Genomic DNA, 13,859 nt, shown 5'->3' with positions numbered 1-13,859 from the left:
TAGGATCGACAATACATATACTACTCGCTAAGTACTAGCTTATTCTTAGTGCTCAAGTTTTGAACTGACCCGCACCGGTTGCGCCAGCAGTCACTGGCACAAGTAGCAGGACGAGCCAACTTCGCATGTTAAGATTATCACTCGAGCAGTGGCAAGTGAATATGTTTCGGACGGGCCTGTCGGTCTCAGGGTCACTATTGAAACTGCAGACAGCTACGTCCCATCGCGAACGCATAATCTATCGCCGGTTGCCGAGGGCGCCCTTCAAGCCATCCGCATCGAGCGGTTCCGTTGCGGATGGTCTCCTTCCCCGATACCTATGAGGTCTACAGTCGAACTAACAGTCAGGATAGCCCACAAAACCGATACCAGGGAAGCGCAGCTATACATCGAGCAGAGTTGTATCCACCGCAGAAGTCATGCGACGCGAACGCCAATGTCGCGGCGACGAAGCGCTGCACCGTCCGATGGACCGTCCCGCGTCAGAAAATGACCTAAAGAGTAGAAAGGACGCGCTCAACCTGTCTGACCATGAAGGCGGCCGAACACTGCCGAGGCTCACCTCCGAGATCCGCCGGTCCACCTCGCTTGCGAGCTCCTCCAGGAAACCCGGCAGGTCCTTCCACGCGCGCGTTCCGCATCGCTCGTCACCCTTTGAGCTGCACCGCCCGGCTTCCTTGAGGGCATCCTCCATTCCACTGTCCTTCATCGATCTCACAGTGTCCGGATGTGGCGTCATTTGCAACGCCGAGTGACGCGTAGACCCTAGCGAACCATGGCGCAAGACAACGGGGTTTCCAAGCGCTGCACCCGCACGTTCGCCACACCCATTTCCGGTCGTCCACGGCCCCGTAGGATGCAATATCGGCCATCTTGGCAGCGCACGCCCCGCGGTAGGTGAGGAGACGGCGGTAGGCACGCGTGCTGATAGCGTCGAGCTCCTCGTGGTCGGCCAGTGTGCCTGCGAGGCGCAGGCTCGCCCTCGCTGCCACCGCCATCAACTCCAGCTTGTCCTCCTCCACCGCAAACACGTACAGCCGCACGGGCTCCGTCTCGAGCCACGGCTCAAGCGCCCGTGCCACACGATCGCGCGCGCCCCCGCGCAGCTCGTACTCCCAGCCGAGAGTGAGGGCACCCTTCATCGCGTCGAGGGTGGGGAAGTGCGGCGCGGGCGCGAGGGGGTGACACAGGCGGAGCAACGTCTCGACCATTTCGCCCGTCGGCAATTCTATGATGGACACCGGGTCTTTGCGCCCGGGCGAAGGGGCCGTCCAATTCTCCATCAGCGGCGATGCTTCTGCGAGGAGCTGGCGCGGTACGTGGAATTCGGCGCCGCGTGAGTTACGGATCGTGATGGGCCTCACGGCGAATTTGCTGAAAAGCTCTAGGCGTAGTGGCTCGGGTGGAAGTGACCTTGAGTCGTTGGTTTCGAGCTCGGGCGCGGAGGAAGGCGGGGTGGAGACGCGGGTGGTGCAAGAGCCCGAGGAAGCTGCGACAAGAACCATTTGTCAGTGTCGAGTCCAGTTTGTGCCTAGCTGAGAATCACTCACAAGACGTCGTTGAACTCATCTTGGTCGCAGGCTGAGACAGAATGGTCGAAGAGAGACTCCGTGTCGTGGTATTCAGAGACTTTCCAGGCCATTATGAAGCTGGTGCTGCGGTAGAGCCGATATTGCACCGCGTCCGCCGCATGGAATCCTTGATGCCCGGGAGACCTTCATGTAGCGTCGTGGAGGCGCGGGCCGTGCAAGAGCCCGAGGAAGCTGTGCAGGAAACGTACGTCACTCAGCAGTGTCGAGTCCGGTGTACAATACACGGGGATCACTCATCAGACGTGTGTGAACTCATCTTGGTCGCTGGCCGGATGTGAGCGATGAAGCTTGAAGGCTCGGGGCAGTAAGCCTATCATTTGTACGGCTGCTGTAGTAATCGAAATTGTGCCGTACCTGCTGCAGGGATTCCTCGACGTCAACATCGGACAGGGAGTATTGACCTACATCATAGCTGCTGCGGTATTAATAGCTCGTGCGAAGGGACGTAAACCCGTTACCAGACTGTAGACATTGTTAGTACTAGTCTTTTGCGCTGTCATGCTAGAAGTCTCATCACGACCTTACCTGAATATGTGGAGGCGTACTCAGGCTACTGCAACCATGCGGACATGCACAGACGCCTGTCCGCGACCCGGGGTTTGAGCGTTATGCACAAGATGGACCCGCGCTAAGCTTGCGACCGCCACAGCTAATGTCCCCTTCGGGGTGACATACGAAAAAATTGGAACGATACAGAGAAGATTAGCATGGCCCCTGCACAAGGATGACACGCTTTCCCGGAGTGGTAGATCTACGGATCTCAATATTTATGCTCTTTTTTGCTAGGTTCTGAAATTCCCGTTATGAGGACCGAAGGCGAGGGCGAATATCCCTTTGCATGTCTACAGATAGAGGCATAATTATTTAAACGAAGGCTGTTCATCCCGTCATAGGCATTGTCGAAGGTGTCGGCGCAATTCATTCATGTATATCCCTGCGTTGAAGTCCAATGCCTTCAACCATCTACGCGAAAGCTTCCACCCTACTCGAACCTTCGCGGGGGAAATATTCATGGCAATACGTATGTACGAGATCACCGTCACCGTTCCATCGACGTGCTTAACCGCGAATCGTCCGACGCACATCGCCGCATTAGGCTACAATGAGACCTATGGGAGCATCAGCGGTAAGCATCGAGAGGCTAATGCAGAGCATTCAAGACCATCCAACTTCACCTTTGAGATGAGGCGTTCCACCTCCGGGGCCAGCAGCTCCAAGAAGCGGCTCACTTCCTTAACCGCGTAGGAAGCGCATGGCTTGCAGTTTGCGCTCGCCTGTGCAACACCCTCCAGGCGCATCGCCTCCTCCCGCAGCTTGTCGGGTGGGGGGTCTTCCCCAGCGTATCCCACACGTGGTCATAGTACCCGTAAAACCAGGGTACCCTTCTGAAACCATGCCGCACATGTAGGAGACAAGCCCGGCCGAAGGCGGTGTAGACCTCCTCCACAGATCCTGGAAGATTGCCCACAATGGCATCCACGCACGCCTGTCGGTAGAGCAGCAGCCGCCGGTACGTGCGCGTACTGATCGCGTCCAGCTCCGGGGCGTCCACGAGCGCGTCTTCATGGCGGAGATACGCCCGTGCCGCCTCCTGCATGAGCTCGGGCTCGCCATGCTGCGCCGCGAGCACGTACACCCGGAGGGGCTCCCGCGCGAGGGCCGGCGTGAGCGCCGCCTGCACGCACGCACGCGCTGCACCGCGCAGCTTGTACTTCCAGCACATGCGCAGGAGAGGCTTCAGCGCGTCGAAGTCGGTGCTGACCCGCACCGGGTCGAACGCGAAGGGGTAGCACAGCTCGAGCAGCGTCTCGACCATGTCGCTCGTCTCCGGGAGGTCGATGGACACCGTCGAGGGCGCCGACGGGCAGATGTTGCACATGCTCTCCAGCACGGGCGACGCGTCCACAAGGAACTGACGCGGCACGTAGAATTCAGTTCCGTCCGCGCTGCAGACCGCCACTTCCACCGCGGGCCTGCTGAAGAGCGAGGACCGAGGAGGTTGGGGAGGCGGCTGCTGTGAGTCGATAGTCTTTGGCTCGGGTTCGGGCTCGTCGGAGACTGGGGTCGATCCACGGGTCGTGCCAGGACCTGAGGAAGCTTCAAGGATAATCGTAGGTTGTCAGTGTTAAGACTGATATAGCGCGAGCTGTGATCACTCACCAGACGTCGTTGAGCTCATCTTGGTCGCTTGCTGAGTGGGACAATGGGACAGAGACGGCGTATGGATCAGACTGAGTCGTAGTGTTGATAGGCTCATTATGCCTATATTAATCTGCTGCTGCTGCGGTAGAGTCAACATTAGACCGCTCCTGCTGCAGGGCTCTTCGACGCCTGCGGGAGCTTCAACCTATGCTCAGAAGCGTCAGTGTCATCCGTACCGATTCTTTGCTCTCCTTGAGCATTCCTCTCGCACGAGCATGCCGCAGCAGGAGCACACTTGATCAGACCTCCCGCCAAAGATAGGCATTCCAAGCCAAAGTTGTGGACGAACACAAGATTGTGCTGCCGCAGCGCACCTAGGACGAAAGTGAATGGGGCTCCCGCGGCCGAGTCGGATCGCTGCGACCTGCTGATGCTCGACGTCAACCCTTGAAGCTCGATCCATTCCTGCTCTTCCCAGCGAAGCTGGCTCGTCCTAGATGCCCTAGAAAACATGATGGGCCAGCTGCACGTACGACCTCGTATCGGACACGCTTTACCCAAGCCACGAGTCCCCATACTAAGGAGTTTCAGCGAGCATATTCTTCGCCATGCGGCGAGATATTTCCCCGGGCTGCGGCCGCCTTGCTATGCTGCATCTCATTCGCGCGCATATTTTGGTTGTGCTTGGATTCCTATGTCAATGATGCTTACATTTGAGAGGAGCCAGAATCGCCTACAACGCCCATACCGGAGAAACGCAGCGTTATACCAAGCCCGAGAAAATCGTACCGATAACCACCACTGAGGTCGTGCATTGCATTTCCCCCGGCGTCGCACCACCACCTGATGGGCCGTCTTGTGTCAAAAGGTGACCTAGGTATACGTGTTTGCGCAACCGCTTAGAAGGTGTAGCGTTGTTGTAAAGAGTAGGAAGACACAACTCACCTCCGAAATCCACAGCTCCACCCGGTCCGCAATTTCTACAAGAAAAGAGCGGAGGTCTTCGTCTGCATCTTCTCCGCATCGCGATGAATAGCACACGTTGTCGGAAGGGCATCGTGCTGCGCTTTTGAGCGCGTTCCGGACCTGATGCTCGAACCGGTTCCCTCTGATAGCGTCCGGATGGGGCGTAGTGCGCAGCGTCTCAACGAGCCGCACATAGAAGGCGTCGAACCATTCTGCCCTCTCACGCCGATAATCAATATGGAACTCCTTGCCATCGACCTTGCGTAGACAATTGCACTTTTTCCAAACCCAGGGCGCACTGCTCGAGCGCCGGTCCGGTTCGTCCTTCGTGGTGTCAGACGCGAGCAGCGTCATCTTGACCATGCACGCCTCGCGGTACGCGACGAGGCGGCGATAGGTGCGCGTGCTGATCGCGTCCAGCTCTTCGTGGTCGGCCAGCACGTCCTCGCGGAGGAGGCACGCACACGCAGCCTCCTCCAAGAGCTCCGGCCTGTCGTTCTGCACCGTAAAGACGTACACCCGCACAGGCTCCTCCCGCAGCCAGGCCTCGAGTACGTGCCTGACGCGCTCGTGCGCCCGGCCGCGCAGCTCGTACTTCCAGCCGAGCAGGATGGCGGGCTTCGACGCGTCGAAGGAGGGGAAGTGTGGGTCGGACGCGAGGGGGTGGCAGAGCTCGAGCAGCGTCTCGGCCACCTCGCTCGTCCCTGGAAGGTCTATACCCACCGCTGGGGCGGCCGCGTTGCACATGGCCTCCAGCACGGGCGAGGCGTCTACGAGGAACTGGCGGGGTATGTAGTATTCGGCGCCGTCCGCGCTGCGCACCACGGCCAGTCCACGGCCTCTACCGCGGGCTTGCTGAAGAGGGCGGAGCGGGAAGGCCGAGGAGGGGGCGGCTTCGGCTCGATGGTCTCTGCTTTATTGATTTCGAAGCCAGTGAAGTGGAATGGTGGAGTAGAGGCGCGGGTCGTGCAGGGACCCTCGGAGGGAGCTGCGAGATGCACCACAGCTCGTCAGTGTCGAGGCTGTAGAACAACTCGGCATCACTCACTCGACAGCGTCGAGCTCATCTTAATCGCTGGCGGAGTGTGAGCGAAGGCGAGAGCTGGGGTTCGTAGGCCTGAACTTTGCGGCCTGGCGCTTTTGTGCTTTTGTAGCTGCTGCTGCTGCGGCAGAGTGGATATTGCATCGTGTGCGTGCTGCAGGGAGTCTTCAGCGGGCTTCGAGAAGCGTCAAAGTGGTCACTGGCAGGAGCCATATGCCTAGGTCAGGCGGCCTGACGCACGTATTGACGATTGTACCGGGCCTGTCGCGACCACGCGAATGATTTTGCTACCGCAGGCAGTGACTTGCAAAACTTACGGGTGCGAGGTCGAGCTGCCGCAGCGCAGACAAAACTGGAGTGAAAGTGATGTAATATACACACGCCTTTGAGTGATTGAAAAAACTCAACACGGTGCACCGGCAGATAGCAGCTATTGCTACGCCCTCATGGCCCGCATAGTACGGACGAGTCCACCGGCCGGAGAGCATGAGGGGATCCGGGCTGAAGGCCAGACTTCTGCGGCAGTAATATCACCCTATAATTCGTGGAACGCGAGCGGCTTACAAGTGTTTAGTATACTCGTACGTGATCTGCATATAACCCATGATGCATGCTGGCAGCTGTATGACACAGTAGCTAGAGCTTTCAAGCCGAAGAATTGCGATTGGGTGGACGAGAATGGTGCCAAACTCGGTCACAGCGGTATGGTGAAAGATCGTTCGCGAGGAGCGGGACAAACCGGGACAGCTGAGGACGAGAAGAAAGAAATCAGAAGGAGGTTGTGTCGAGGCGGTCGATCGTCAAGGCACGCCGCGGAAGGAAACGAAGCGAGATAGATTGGCGAGGGTGACGGTCACAGTCAGGTGACCGCGTTGGGAGGAGGGGGTTTGAGTTGTTGCGTACCTTTACGCCTTCACTCTCTTTTACCACCTGCGCCCCCTCCCCCGTCGTTCGCGTCGTCCACTCCTTACTGCTTCCTTCTCTCCGCCGCGTCCGTCTGCGACGGACAGGATACCTCTTCCTCCTCCCGCCCCGGCGCGATCCCCCGCCAAAATGGACGCTCTCACGTGCGGCATCTGCCTCGACCAACTCAAGGTCCCCGTCGCCACGCCCTGCGGTCCGTTCCCACCCCTCAAACACCTCTCCTGCCTCGTGCTGATCCCATCCCAGGCCACCTCTGCTGCGAGGCCTGCCTCACCTCCTACATCGAGGCTAGCGCAGACGCCCTCAACGCCTCCTGCCCCACCTGCAGAGCCTCCTTCAGCATAGGTACGTTCCCTGATCGATTTCATTAACGTCGTCCCTGAGCCCCGCACCAGCAATACCCGACCTTCGTTTCGTACCGAAAAAGTACCACTCCTACATCCTCCCCAGCATCCGCCGCGTCTTCATCTCCCCCAACGCCCATGCCGACCCTGATGTTGCCGCTGAGTCCCAGCGGGAGCTCCGCGCCCAGGTCGCCCGCCTCACCGACAAGATCGACGCCCTCGTCCAGGACAAGGCCCTTCTCATGGACCGCTGCGAGGCCGCCATCCGCGCGAGCCAGGCCCATGCCCAGGGTGAGCGCGACGAGCGTCTCGCCAAGGAGCGCCTCGACCGCGACATGCGCGACCTCCGCAAGAAGTACGATGGGCTCAAGGGCAAATACAAGACTTTGCGGGCGATGTGAGTTCATCAAGGGCTGCTCAGAGCAGCTCTATACACCCTCCAAAGGACGCTGCGCTAACAACTATGGTTGCGACGTAGCCATGACAATCCGTCGTCGTCCGCGGCCCTGCACATGAAGCGCACCAGCAGCCAGGCCGCACTCGACAACGTATCCTTCAGCGCATCCTCCAGCACCGACTCCCTCACCCTCCCCGGCGGCGATCCTGCGGCGGGATCGTCGTCGGATGCCGCAGCCGCGGCGCCCCGGCCGATCCTCCGCATCCCGAAGCGCCCGCGTCTCCTCGGCTCCCCGTTCGACCTCTCAAAGCGCATCGAGTCGCGCCGCGTCCCCGGCGCCCCCCGCATCCGCCGCACTGCGAACAGCAGCGACTACAGCCTGCAAGAAGAGGACGAAGACGACGACGAGGACGACCACAGCATGCTGCGCGCGTCGGACCTCAGCTCGAGCGTCGGCTCGAGCATGAGCATGAGCAGCGGCGGGGGCCCGCAGCGCTCGGGCCTGCCGATGGGCGACATCTTCTCGCCGCGGCGGCGCGGGGGAGGCGTGGAGGCGCCCGCGCGCCTGTCGTATGCGGGGCGGCCGCGGCCGTTCAACGCGGGGTGGCTGCTCTCGCCCGAGGACGCATAGGCGTTCGTCGTGGGCGGGACGGCAGGGCAGGGCGCGCGCGTGGGGGCGCTGCGCTGCAGCGTACTGTGCACAGTGCTGAGTTTTTGTTTTATTGTATTAATGTACCCTAATGCGTGCTCTGAATTACTTTTGGAGGGCGCCACTTTTACTCTTGGGTGCGGGCGTTCGTGCACGGCTTTGGATTCGCAATATCTGCGGTAACTTCAAGAAGCGTTGACGTGGGTGCTGATAACGATTCTACGCCCTCTCTGTACCCACTTTTGGCACAAGATTACCGCAGCAGCTATGTCGGTCAATATTCCCTGTCCAGTGTTGACGTCGAGGAATCCCTGCAGCAGATACGACACAATTTCTACTGCCGCAGTAGCCGTTTAAATACCAGGCGGAGGAGACGAACCCTCTGTGTGACTTCCTCTTCGCTCACATCCACTTAGCGACCAAGAGGAGCTCAATGACAACTCGTAAGTAATTCCCTGTTGCCTTATACTAGATGCGACACTAACCAGATATCTTGCAGCTTCCTCGTGTGCCCCCACGTCCCGCCCCTCCACCCCGCAATCTGACGAGCCAGAGTCAGACGGCGACCAATCGAAACTGGATGCGCCCGAGACCCCCCGCTCGTCACTCTTCAGCCGTCCCACCATAGAGGTCGCGGTTCGCAGCGCCGACGGCACCGAGTTCTACGTGCCCCGCCAGTTCCTCGTGGACGCCTCGCCCGTGCTGGAGGCCCTGTGCACCGCGGCCGCCCCAGCGCTGGCCGTGGACCTCCCGGAGGTGCGCGACGCGGTCGAGACGCTGCTCGTGCTCTGCCACCCGCACGCGCCCGAACCAGCCTTCCCCGAGTCCTTCGATGCGTCGAAGCCCGCGCTGCTCCTCGGCTGGAAGTACGAGCTGCGGGGCGAGGCGCAGGCGCGCGCGAGGCGCGTGCTCGAGTACTGGCTGGCGGAGGCCCCGGTGGTGGTGTATGTGTTTGCGGCGCAGCCTGAGGACGAGCGGCCGGAGCTGTTGGCGGAGGCGGCGCGGGCGTGCCTCCTCGAGGACTGGTCCTACCTGGCCCGCCGTAAAGCGCTGGACGCCATCAGTACTCGCGTGTACCGCCGCCTCGTTGCTTACCGCGAGGCGTGCGTGGGCAAGATGCGGCTGCTCGAGCGTCTGGGCCATGGGCCGAAGAACGAGAAGAAGTGGGTCTGGCAAAGTTGCCATTGTCTGTACAAAGATCGCTGCAGCTCGGCCGCGGGGTGCAAGGCGGCGCTTGCTCGGGCGGAGTGGTTCGACAAGTTCTACGCGGGCGTGCTGCGCACGCTGCAGGCGACCCCGCACCCGGACGCTATCAGAGGGGGCCGGTTCGAGGATTCCCTGAAGATGGCACTCCAGATGGCAGCGCGGTGCCCGTCCACCCACCAGTACTTTTCGCCACGATGCTCAGTAAATGCATCCCACGATCTCCCGCGTTACCTCGAGGGCCTTGCGCAGAAGGTGGACGAGATGATTTCAGAGGTGAGTGTTATCGTCCAGCCGCCTTCATGCAGGCGGCCCCTGGGTCGGTGCGTTGAGCGAGTCGTTTCCGCCCTAGGTCACTTTCTGACGTCGACGCATTCGGGCGGTCTATCGGGATGGTGCAGCATTTTGTCTTTGGGCGGCGTTGACATCTGTATCGCATGACTTCTGCGGTGCCATTTCTAGTTACGCTACCGGTGTAGGCTGCTCAGGCTAGCTCTTGGATATAAACATTGTAGGCGTGAGGATTGTAATATGCAGACGTTCGCGACGAACGCACAGGTGCGACGTAGACGAAGCTTGTCAGAACAAGTCGACCCGCACTGGTGACGATGGGGGAAGGCTTATACAATTTCTACGGGGGAAACTGCCGCGAGATATTGTTTGTACATATGAACTCTTCCCTTTGATTCACGCCCATCGATCCTTTGCAGCAGCCGCGAGGCCTAAGTAGTTATGCGCCGATGGCGCACCGAGCCTTCGGCATCGGATCCTTCCTAATCGCGCAGACAGATATGTGGTAGCACTGCGCTCGAGCGTGTCGGTCGACCGCCGCACAGCTGCCTGTCGGACATCCTTACCGCGGCAGGTCCGGGACACATACCTTGAGGCGCTATGCGGGGAGCTTCTGGCGGGGTCGGGGAGGGGAAGAGCGACCGCAAACCTGTATTGAATCATTGTTTGTAGAAAGTGCTCCCCTGCATTTGACATCCATCCTTTGCAGTGGGGACCGGGCCCTGCCGGTGAGCCGAGTCTGGCCTCTCGGTAGCACCGCCTTGACCGTCACGTACGAGATCGTCGGGCCACGCACATTGCTTTTTTGCAAGCCTTTGTCATACCGTAAGCAGACATACACCAGATTCTCCTATGAAACCTCATTGTATCACTTCCGCCAACATACGTGAAAAACGCCAAACATTGAACTGGTGCCCCGGATGCTACTGGCGTCGAGGGCCGATACGGACCCCCGGTGTGTGAACTCGAACCCGCCCGACATCATTCACAGCCGCGCGGAGATGTGCGCTGTAGCAGACGGTGCCCCGCTCGAGTGTAGCGGCCCCTTAGGCGTGGACACCCTTTCGTATCCGTGAGGCTCGTCCTGAAGCGTCTTGACGCTGATGCCGTGCAGGGCGAGGTGCTGCAGGTCCAGAAGAACCCAGTCAATGGGCGAACACAGATGGATGATACATCGAGGGGCAGGGACGTACCTGCGCAACTGGGTTAGACTCGGAAGCACGTCGGCCGGAGTGTTCCCCAGCAGAGGAAATCTTGAAGGGCTCGCCGTAGCACTCGGCGACGGTGCTGAAGAGAAGCGGCTGCGAGGGGTGAACGTCCATTTCGGCGACGCGGTATCGGAGGACGAAGGTACCCTCGCTCTGGACGGCCAGGTCCTAGGGGACAGCGTCAGACGGGGTGACAACGCGGTAGACGAGGGGCCCTGGTACTCACGAAGAAGATGAACATGGTCGCCGGCCTGCCGTGGTGCTCCCCGCTCTCCGCTTGCGTGAAGGTCGCGCCGGAGAGCATGTCGGTGCATCTGGAGCTTTCACGGATGGGGAAAGACCCGAACCATGCGATCACGTCGTCGTCGAGCAGAGCATGGGTAGAGTTGACAATCTGGGCACCGCCCCGCAGCGAGGGAGAGTTGGAAGACGGCACGGCGTCTTCGGTTTGTCCCGGGGTGAACGTCGAGCGGACATTGACCCCGGCGACACCCGAAGGAGGACCGAGGTTTGGGGCTTGAGGTGGCATACGTGATACGAACGTGTCTTGTTGCCCATCTTATTGCAGCGTGGAAGTTTGCATCAGAGATGACCGCTCAAGAGTCTGAGCCGTAACTGCACTCACCCGCATCCGGGACCCGGAAAAGATCTACATGGCACAGCGCTGGCAGAGTCTGCGAGGGGTCGGTGGGCCGAACGAGATAAATCAACACGCAGAACTGCTCACGAAGGATTGGGCATGGGCATTTCTGGAGGGGTCGGAGTTTCCGATTTTGTTAACTTGAACGGCGTTGATAAAACGGCCGGAAACCGTAGAGGCGCCGTCTTTGACGTGCGTTCTGTACATCGGCCAGTCAGTATGCGACCTCGGCGGGGGGACGGCTTATGACATACTTGCTGCGACCGAGATCGGCTTCCCGGATTTCTTCGAGTTCAAGGCAGGCCGTGCTGATAGTCGATGTCTCGCCTGCAGCCGACACCGCCAGCTGGCTAAGCAGAGACAGTATAGCGTCCGGTCGCTGAGTCGAGAGTGAGCGTCGGCTTTAAGAAATGCGAAGTGCACGGTCAGGCACGTACTGCTAATCCAAAGGTGCCTGCCATTGATATCTGAGGACGGTGTAGGCGAAGGCGAGGGCGTCGGTGGAAGCGAGGAGATGCGGTCAGGACGAGGGGTGCCCAAACACTCCATCTGTGTGCGCCCATTATAACTGGCCGTGCATGGCCCCGTTCCAGCGCAGCCGCGACTCCCAGCCCCCTGAGCTACGCGTTCGTGTGCAGTAGCTTTGCGCCGCGTCACACTGCATTCGAGGCTCTCGTATCGTTCCAGCTATAGTTATTCCGTTTCTGCGTCCCCAAGGTATGAGGCCACAGCAAGCCAATGATCATCTGCCCAAGATAGCGTCTTCTTCTGCGGGAACTTGCGCCCACCTCCGCACACGCAAACTGCCCCACCTCGCCTCACAACGCAACTTTGCCGCGCGAAGCGGGGCCGGTAAGTCATTGTAGTGCCGACTCGAAGAAAGCCTCTTTGCGTTGTGCTGGCCTGGGCTGCGAGAAGGGATGTTTATTCGACTGTTCAGCATGCTTTCTGCTCGACGGCATGTCCCAAGTGGACGGCGCAGATCTCACCGGCGTCCGGGGCGTTCCCGTCTAGATGCGATCGCGCGCCGCCCTCTCCCGGGACGAAGGTTTGAACCAGAAGTCTGCGCCAAGCTCCCGGGGCTCCTTCGCCCGTGAGATTGGCGCCTTTCTAGGGTCGGTGCTGTCACAGCAGGCTTCAGTATGATGTACTGAAGCAGCACGAATTTTCTGAGCCCCCTTGGCGGCGGAGGCTTCGTAAAAATACGCAGATATATAATGTTGTACTTTTGCCTGCACGGGACTCTCACGATGCGCTTTGCGCGGCGTGCGGCCTAGCTGAGCGAGGCCCAGGCCACACGACGGTACTCCACTCCAGACGTAGAAGTACTCGCACTTCCTTTCACCGACATCTATCGGCGGCGACACAAGGCTGTGTGAGCGCAATCGACGGGGAACTGCTTTGAAGTGATGAGGCACGCTCCAAGGGCCTGGACGGAGCGCGAGCAGGTCATCTGCGCATCGTGCGCCATTTAATTGGCCGCGTCCAATGCATGCACGGGGAATAGTGAGGCCTTGAGGCGCGAGACGCGAGGGGCGACATGTCGCCGCGCAAGGAAGATCATAGGACCAGGCCCGACGTGGGGCAAAGAAGAGCGTGTGTCTGGAGATGCGTGAAAATGGAGACGGCGACCGCGGTACGTACAAGTCGGAACCACGGGGGCATTCCTGTCGCAGAGGGTTGCATCGGCCAGCTTCTGCCGTGAGCGCCCTGAGCAGTCGCAGGCAGAAAGGGTACATACCTTGTTCCAAGCTTCGTCCTGTAATACTGCTCCACTGGCCGATCACTGGGAAGCGTATGCTTAGGCCTATCGCCATGCCTCGCTGGGCACGCCGAAAGCCTGGGCACTGGGTGCACTAGACGATGAATGCTCGGCGGTGAGCCCAGGTGTCGCCGGAGAGGGAATGTACGCGACGGGAGCGTTGGGATGGGAGTGCATGCCGACAGAACCTACCTGCCATACATGCAACCGTCGAAATCCCATACGATCGGCACAGGCTCCTGGGAGTTCGAGAAGCCACTCCCCGCCGGAACCCAGATAGCTAGGGGCTTCCCGAACGAGCCTGCGACGATGCGGACGGCGACGGGGAACTGCACGATTTTGTCGAAGCGGGGCGATTGTGATGTTGTTTTCGGAACTTGTTCTCCCCTTCCTGCCCTGGAAACTCTCATTAGCAAGTCAGCTGCAGCGCGGCGCTGAGTGACGTGCTTGAGAACGATACCATAACCGGCACGAGGCAGCGCGCATCGCGGTTCAATCCGGCCCACGGACTAAGGAAGGTTTGCGCGCAACTATGCATGGTAAATCTGAGGTTTCCTTGTACGAGCCGACGGACCAATGACCGCAGATCGTCCGAGCGTTTAGAGCAATGAGGCCTAGAGTGTGGCTGCTGTAACACGTTGAGAAGTCAGATATTTGGACAAGTGATGTAAACGCGTGGAAACGCACGCCTGTGTGATA

The 13,859-nt window shown here is 59.8% G+C and overlaps 5 protein-coding genes across 5 annotated transcripts; 2 read left to right on the top strand and 3 right to left on the bottom strand.

Moving 5' to 3' along the window:
* Positions 1-264: 264 nt before the first annotated feature.
* Positions 265-1,569, bottom strand: TRAVEDRAFT_20406 (uncharacterized protein; the record flags this gene model as incomplete). The annotated part of the gene is made up of 5 exons (XM_008039906.1): positions 265-317; positions 343-382; positions 563-703; positions 828-1,489; positions 1,551-1,569. The coding sequence occupies 5 exons, from the start codon at positions 1,567-1,569 to the stop codon at positions 265-267; spliced, it is 915 nt and encodes a 304-aa protein (XP_008038097.1).
* A 1,248-nt stretch (positions 1,570-2,817) lies between these two features.
* Positions 2,818-3,573, bottom strand: TRAVEDRAFT_123990 (uncharacterized protein; the record flags this gene model as incomplete). Its single annotated transcript, XM_008040480.1, has 1 exon — positions 2,818-3,573. A coding segment is annotated over one exon (756 nt), but the record flags the coding sequence as incomplete, so codon positions are not given.
* A 3,222-nt stretch (positions 3,574-6,795) lies between these two features.
* TRAVEDRAFT_124719 (uncharacterized protein) lies at positions 6,796-7,411 on the top strand (the record flags this gene model as incomplete). The annotated part of the gene is made up of 3 exons (XM_008040479.1): positions 6,796-6,859; positions 6,913-7,011; positions 7,062-7,411. The coding sequence occupies 3 exons, from the start codon at positions 6,796-6,798 to the stop codon at positions 7,409-7,411; spliced, it is 513 nt and encodes a 170-aa protein (XP_008038670.1).
* A 920-nt stretch (positions 7,412-8,331) lies between these two features.
* On the top strand, positions 8,332-9,659 carry TRAVEDRAFT_58662 (uncharacterized protein). Its single transcript, XM_008040478.1, has 3 exons — positions 8,332-8,485; positions 8,542-9,535; positions 9,612-9,659. The coding sequence occupies exon 2, from the start codon at positions 8,889-8,891 to the stop codon at positions 9,396-9,398; it is 510 nt and encodes a 169-aa protein (XP_008038669.1). The 5' UTR covers positions 8,332-8,485; positions 8,542-8,888; the 3' UTR covers positions 9,399-9,535; positions 9,612-9,659.
* Positions 9,660-10,402: 743 nt separating this feature from the next.
* Positions 10,403-11,416, bottom strand: TRAVEDRAFT_58661 (uncharacterized protein). Its single transcript, XM_008040477.1, has 4 exons — positions 11,384-11,416; positions 10,985-11,316; positions 10,744-10,926; positions 10,403-10,673 (listed from the first exon to the last, which is right to left on the bottom strand). The coding sequence occupies exons 2-4, from the start codon at positions 11,285-11,287 to the stop codon at positions 10,536-10,538; spliced, it is 624 nt and encodes a 207-aa protein (XP_008038668.1). The 5' UTR covers positions 11,288-11,316; positions 11,384-11,416; the 3' UTR covers positions 10,403-10,535.
* Positions 11,417-13,859: the final 2,443 nt, after the last annotated feature.

This window comes from Trametes versicolor, assembly GCF_000271585.1.
Source record: "Trametes versicolor FP-101664 SS1 unplaced genomic scaffold TRAVEscaffold_6, whole genome shotgun sequence".
Lineage (NCBI taxonomy): Eukaryota > Fungi > Basidiomycota > Agaricomycetes > Polyporales > Polyporaceae > Trametes > Trametes versicolor.
This window is presented reverse-complemented; position numbering and strand designations above follow the sequence as displayed.

Excerpts from the sequence above, each read along its gene's own strand:
- TRAVEDRAFT_58662 (XM_008040478.1), top strand. The coding sequence starts at position 8,889 with ATGCGTCGAAGCCCGCGCTGCTCCTCGGCTGGAAGTACGAGCTGCGGG.
- TRAVEDRAFT_58661 (XM_008040477.1), bottom strand. The coding sequence starts at position 11,287 with ATGCCACCTCAAGCCCCAAACCTCGGTCCTCCTTCGGGTGTCGCCGGG. Across the intron at positions 10,927-10,984 it reads CGACCATGTTCATCTTCTTC|GACCTGGCCGTCCAGAGCGA; the intron begins GTGAGTACCAGG and ends GCTGTCCCCTAG. Across the intron at positions 10,674-10,743 it reads AGTCTAACCCAGTTGCGCAG|CACCTCGCCCTGCACGGCAT; the intron begins GTACGTCCCTGC and ends CTGGACCTGCAG.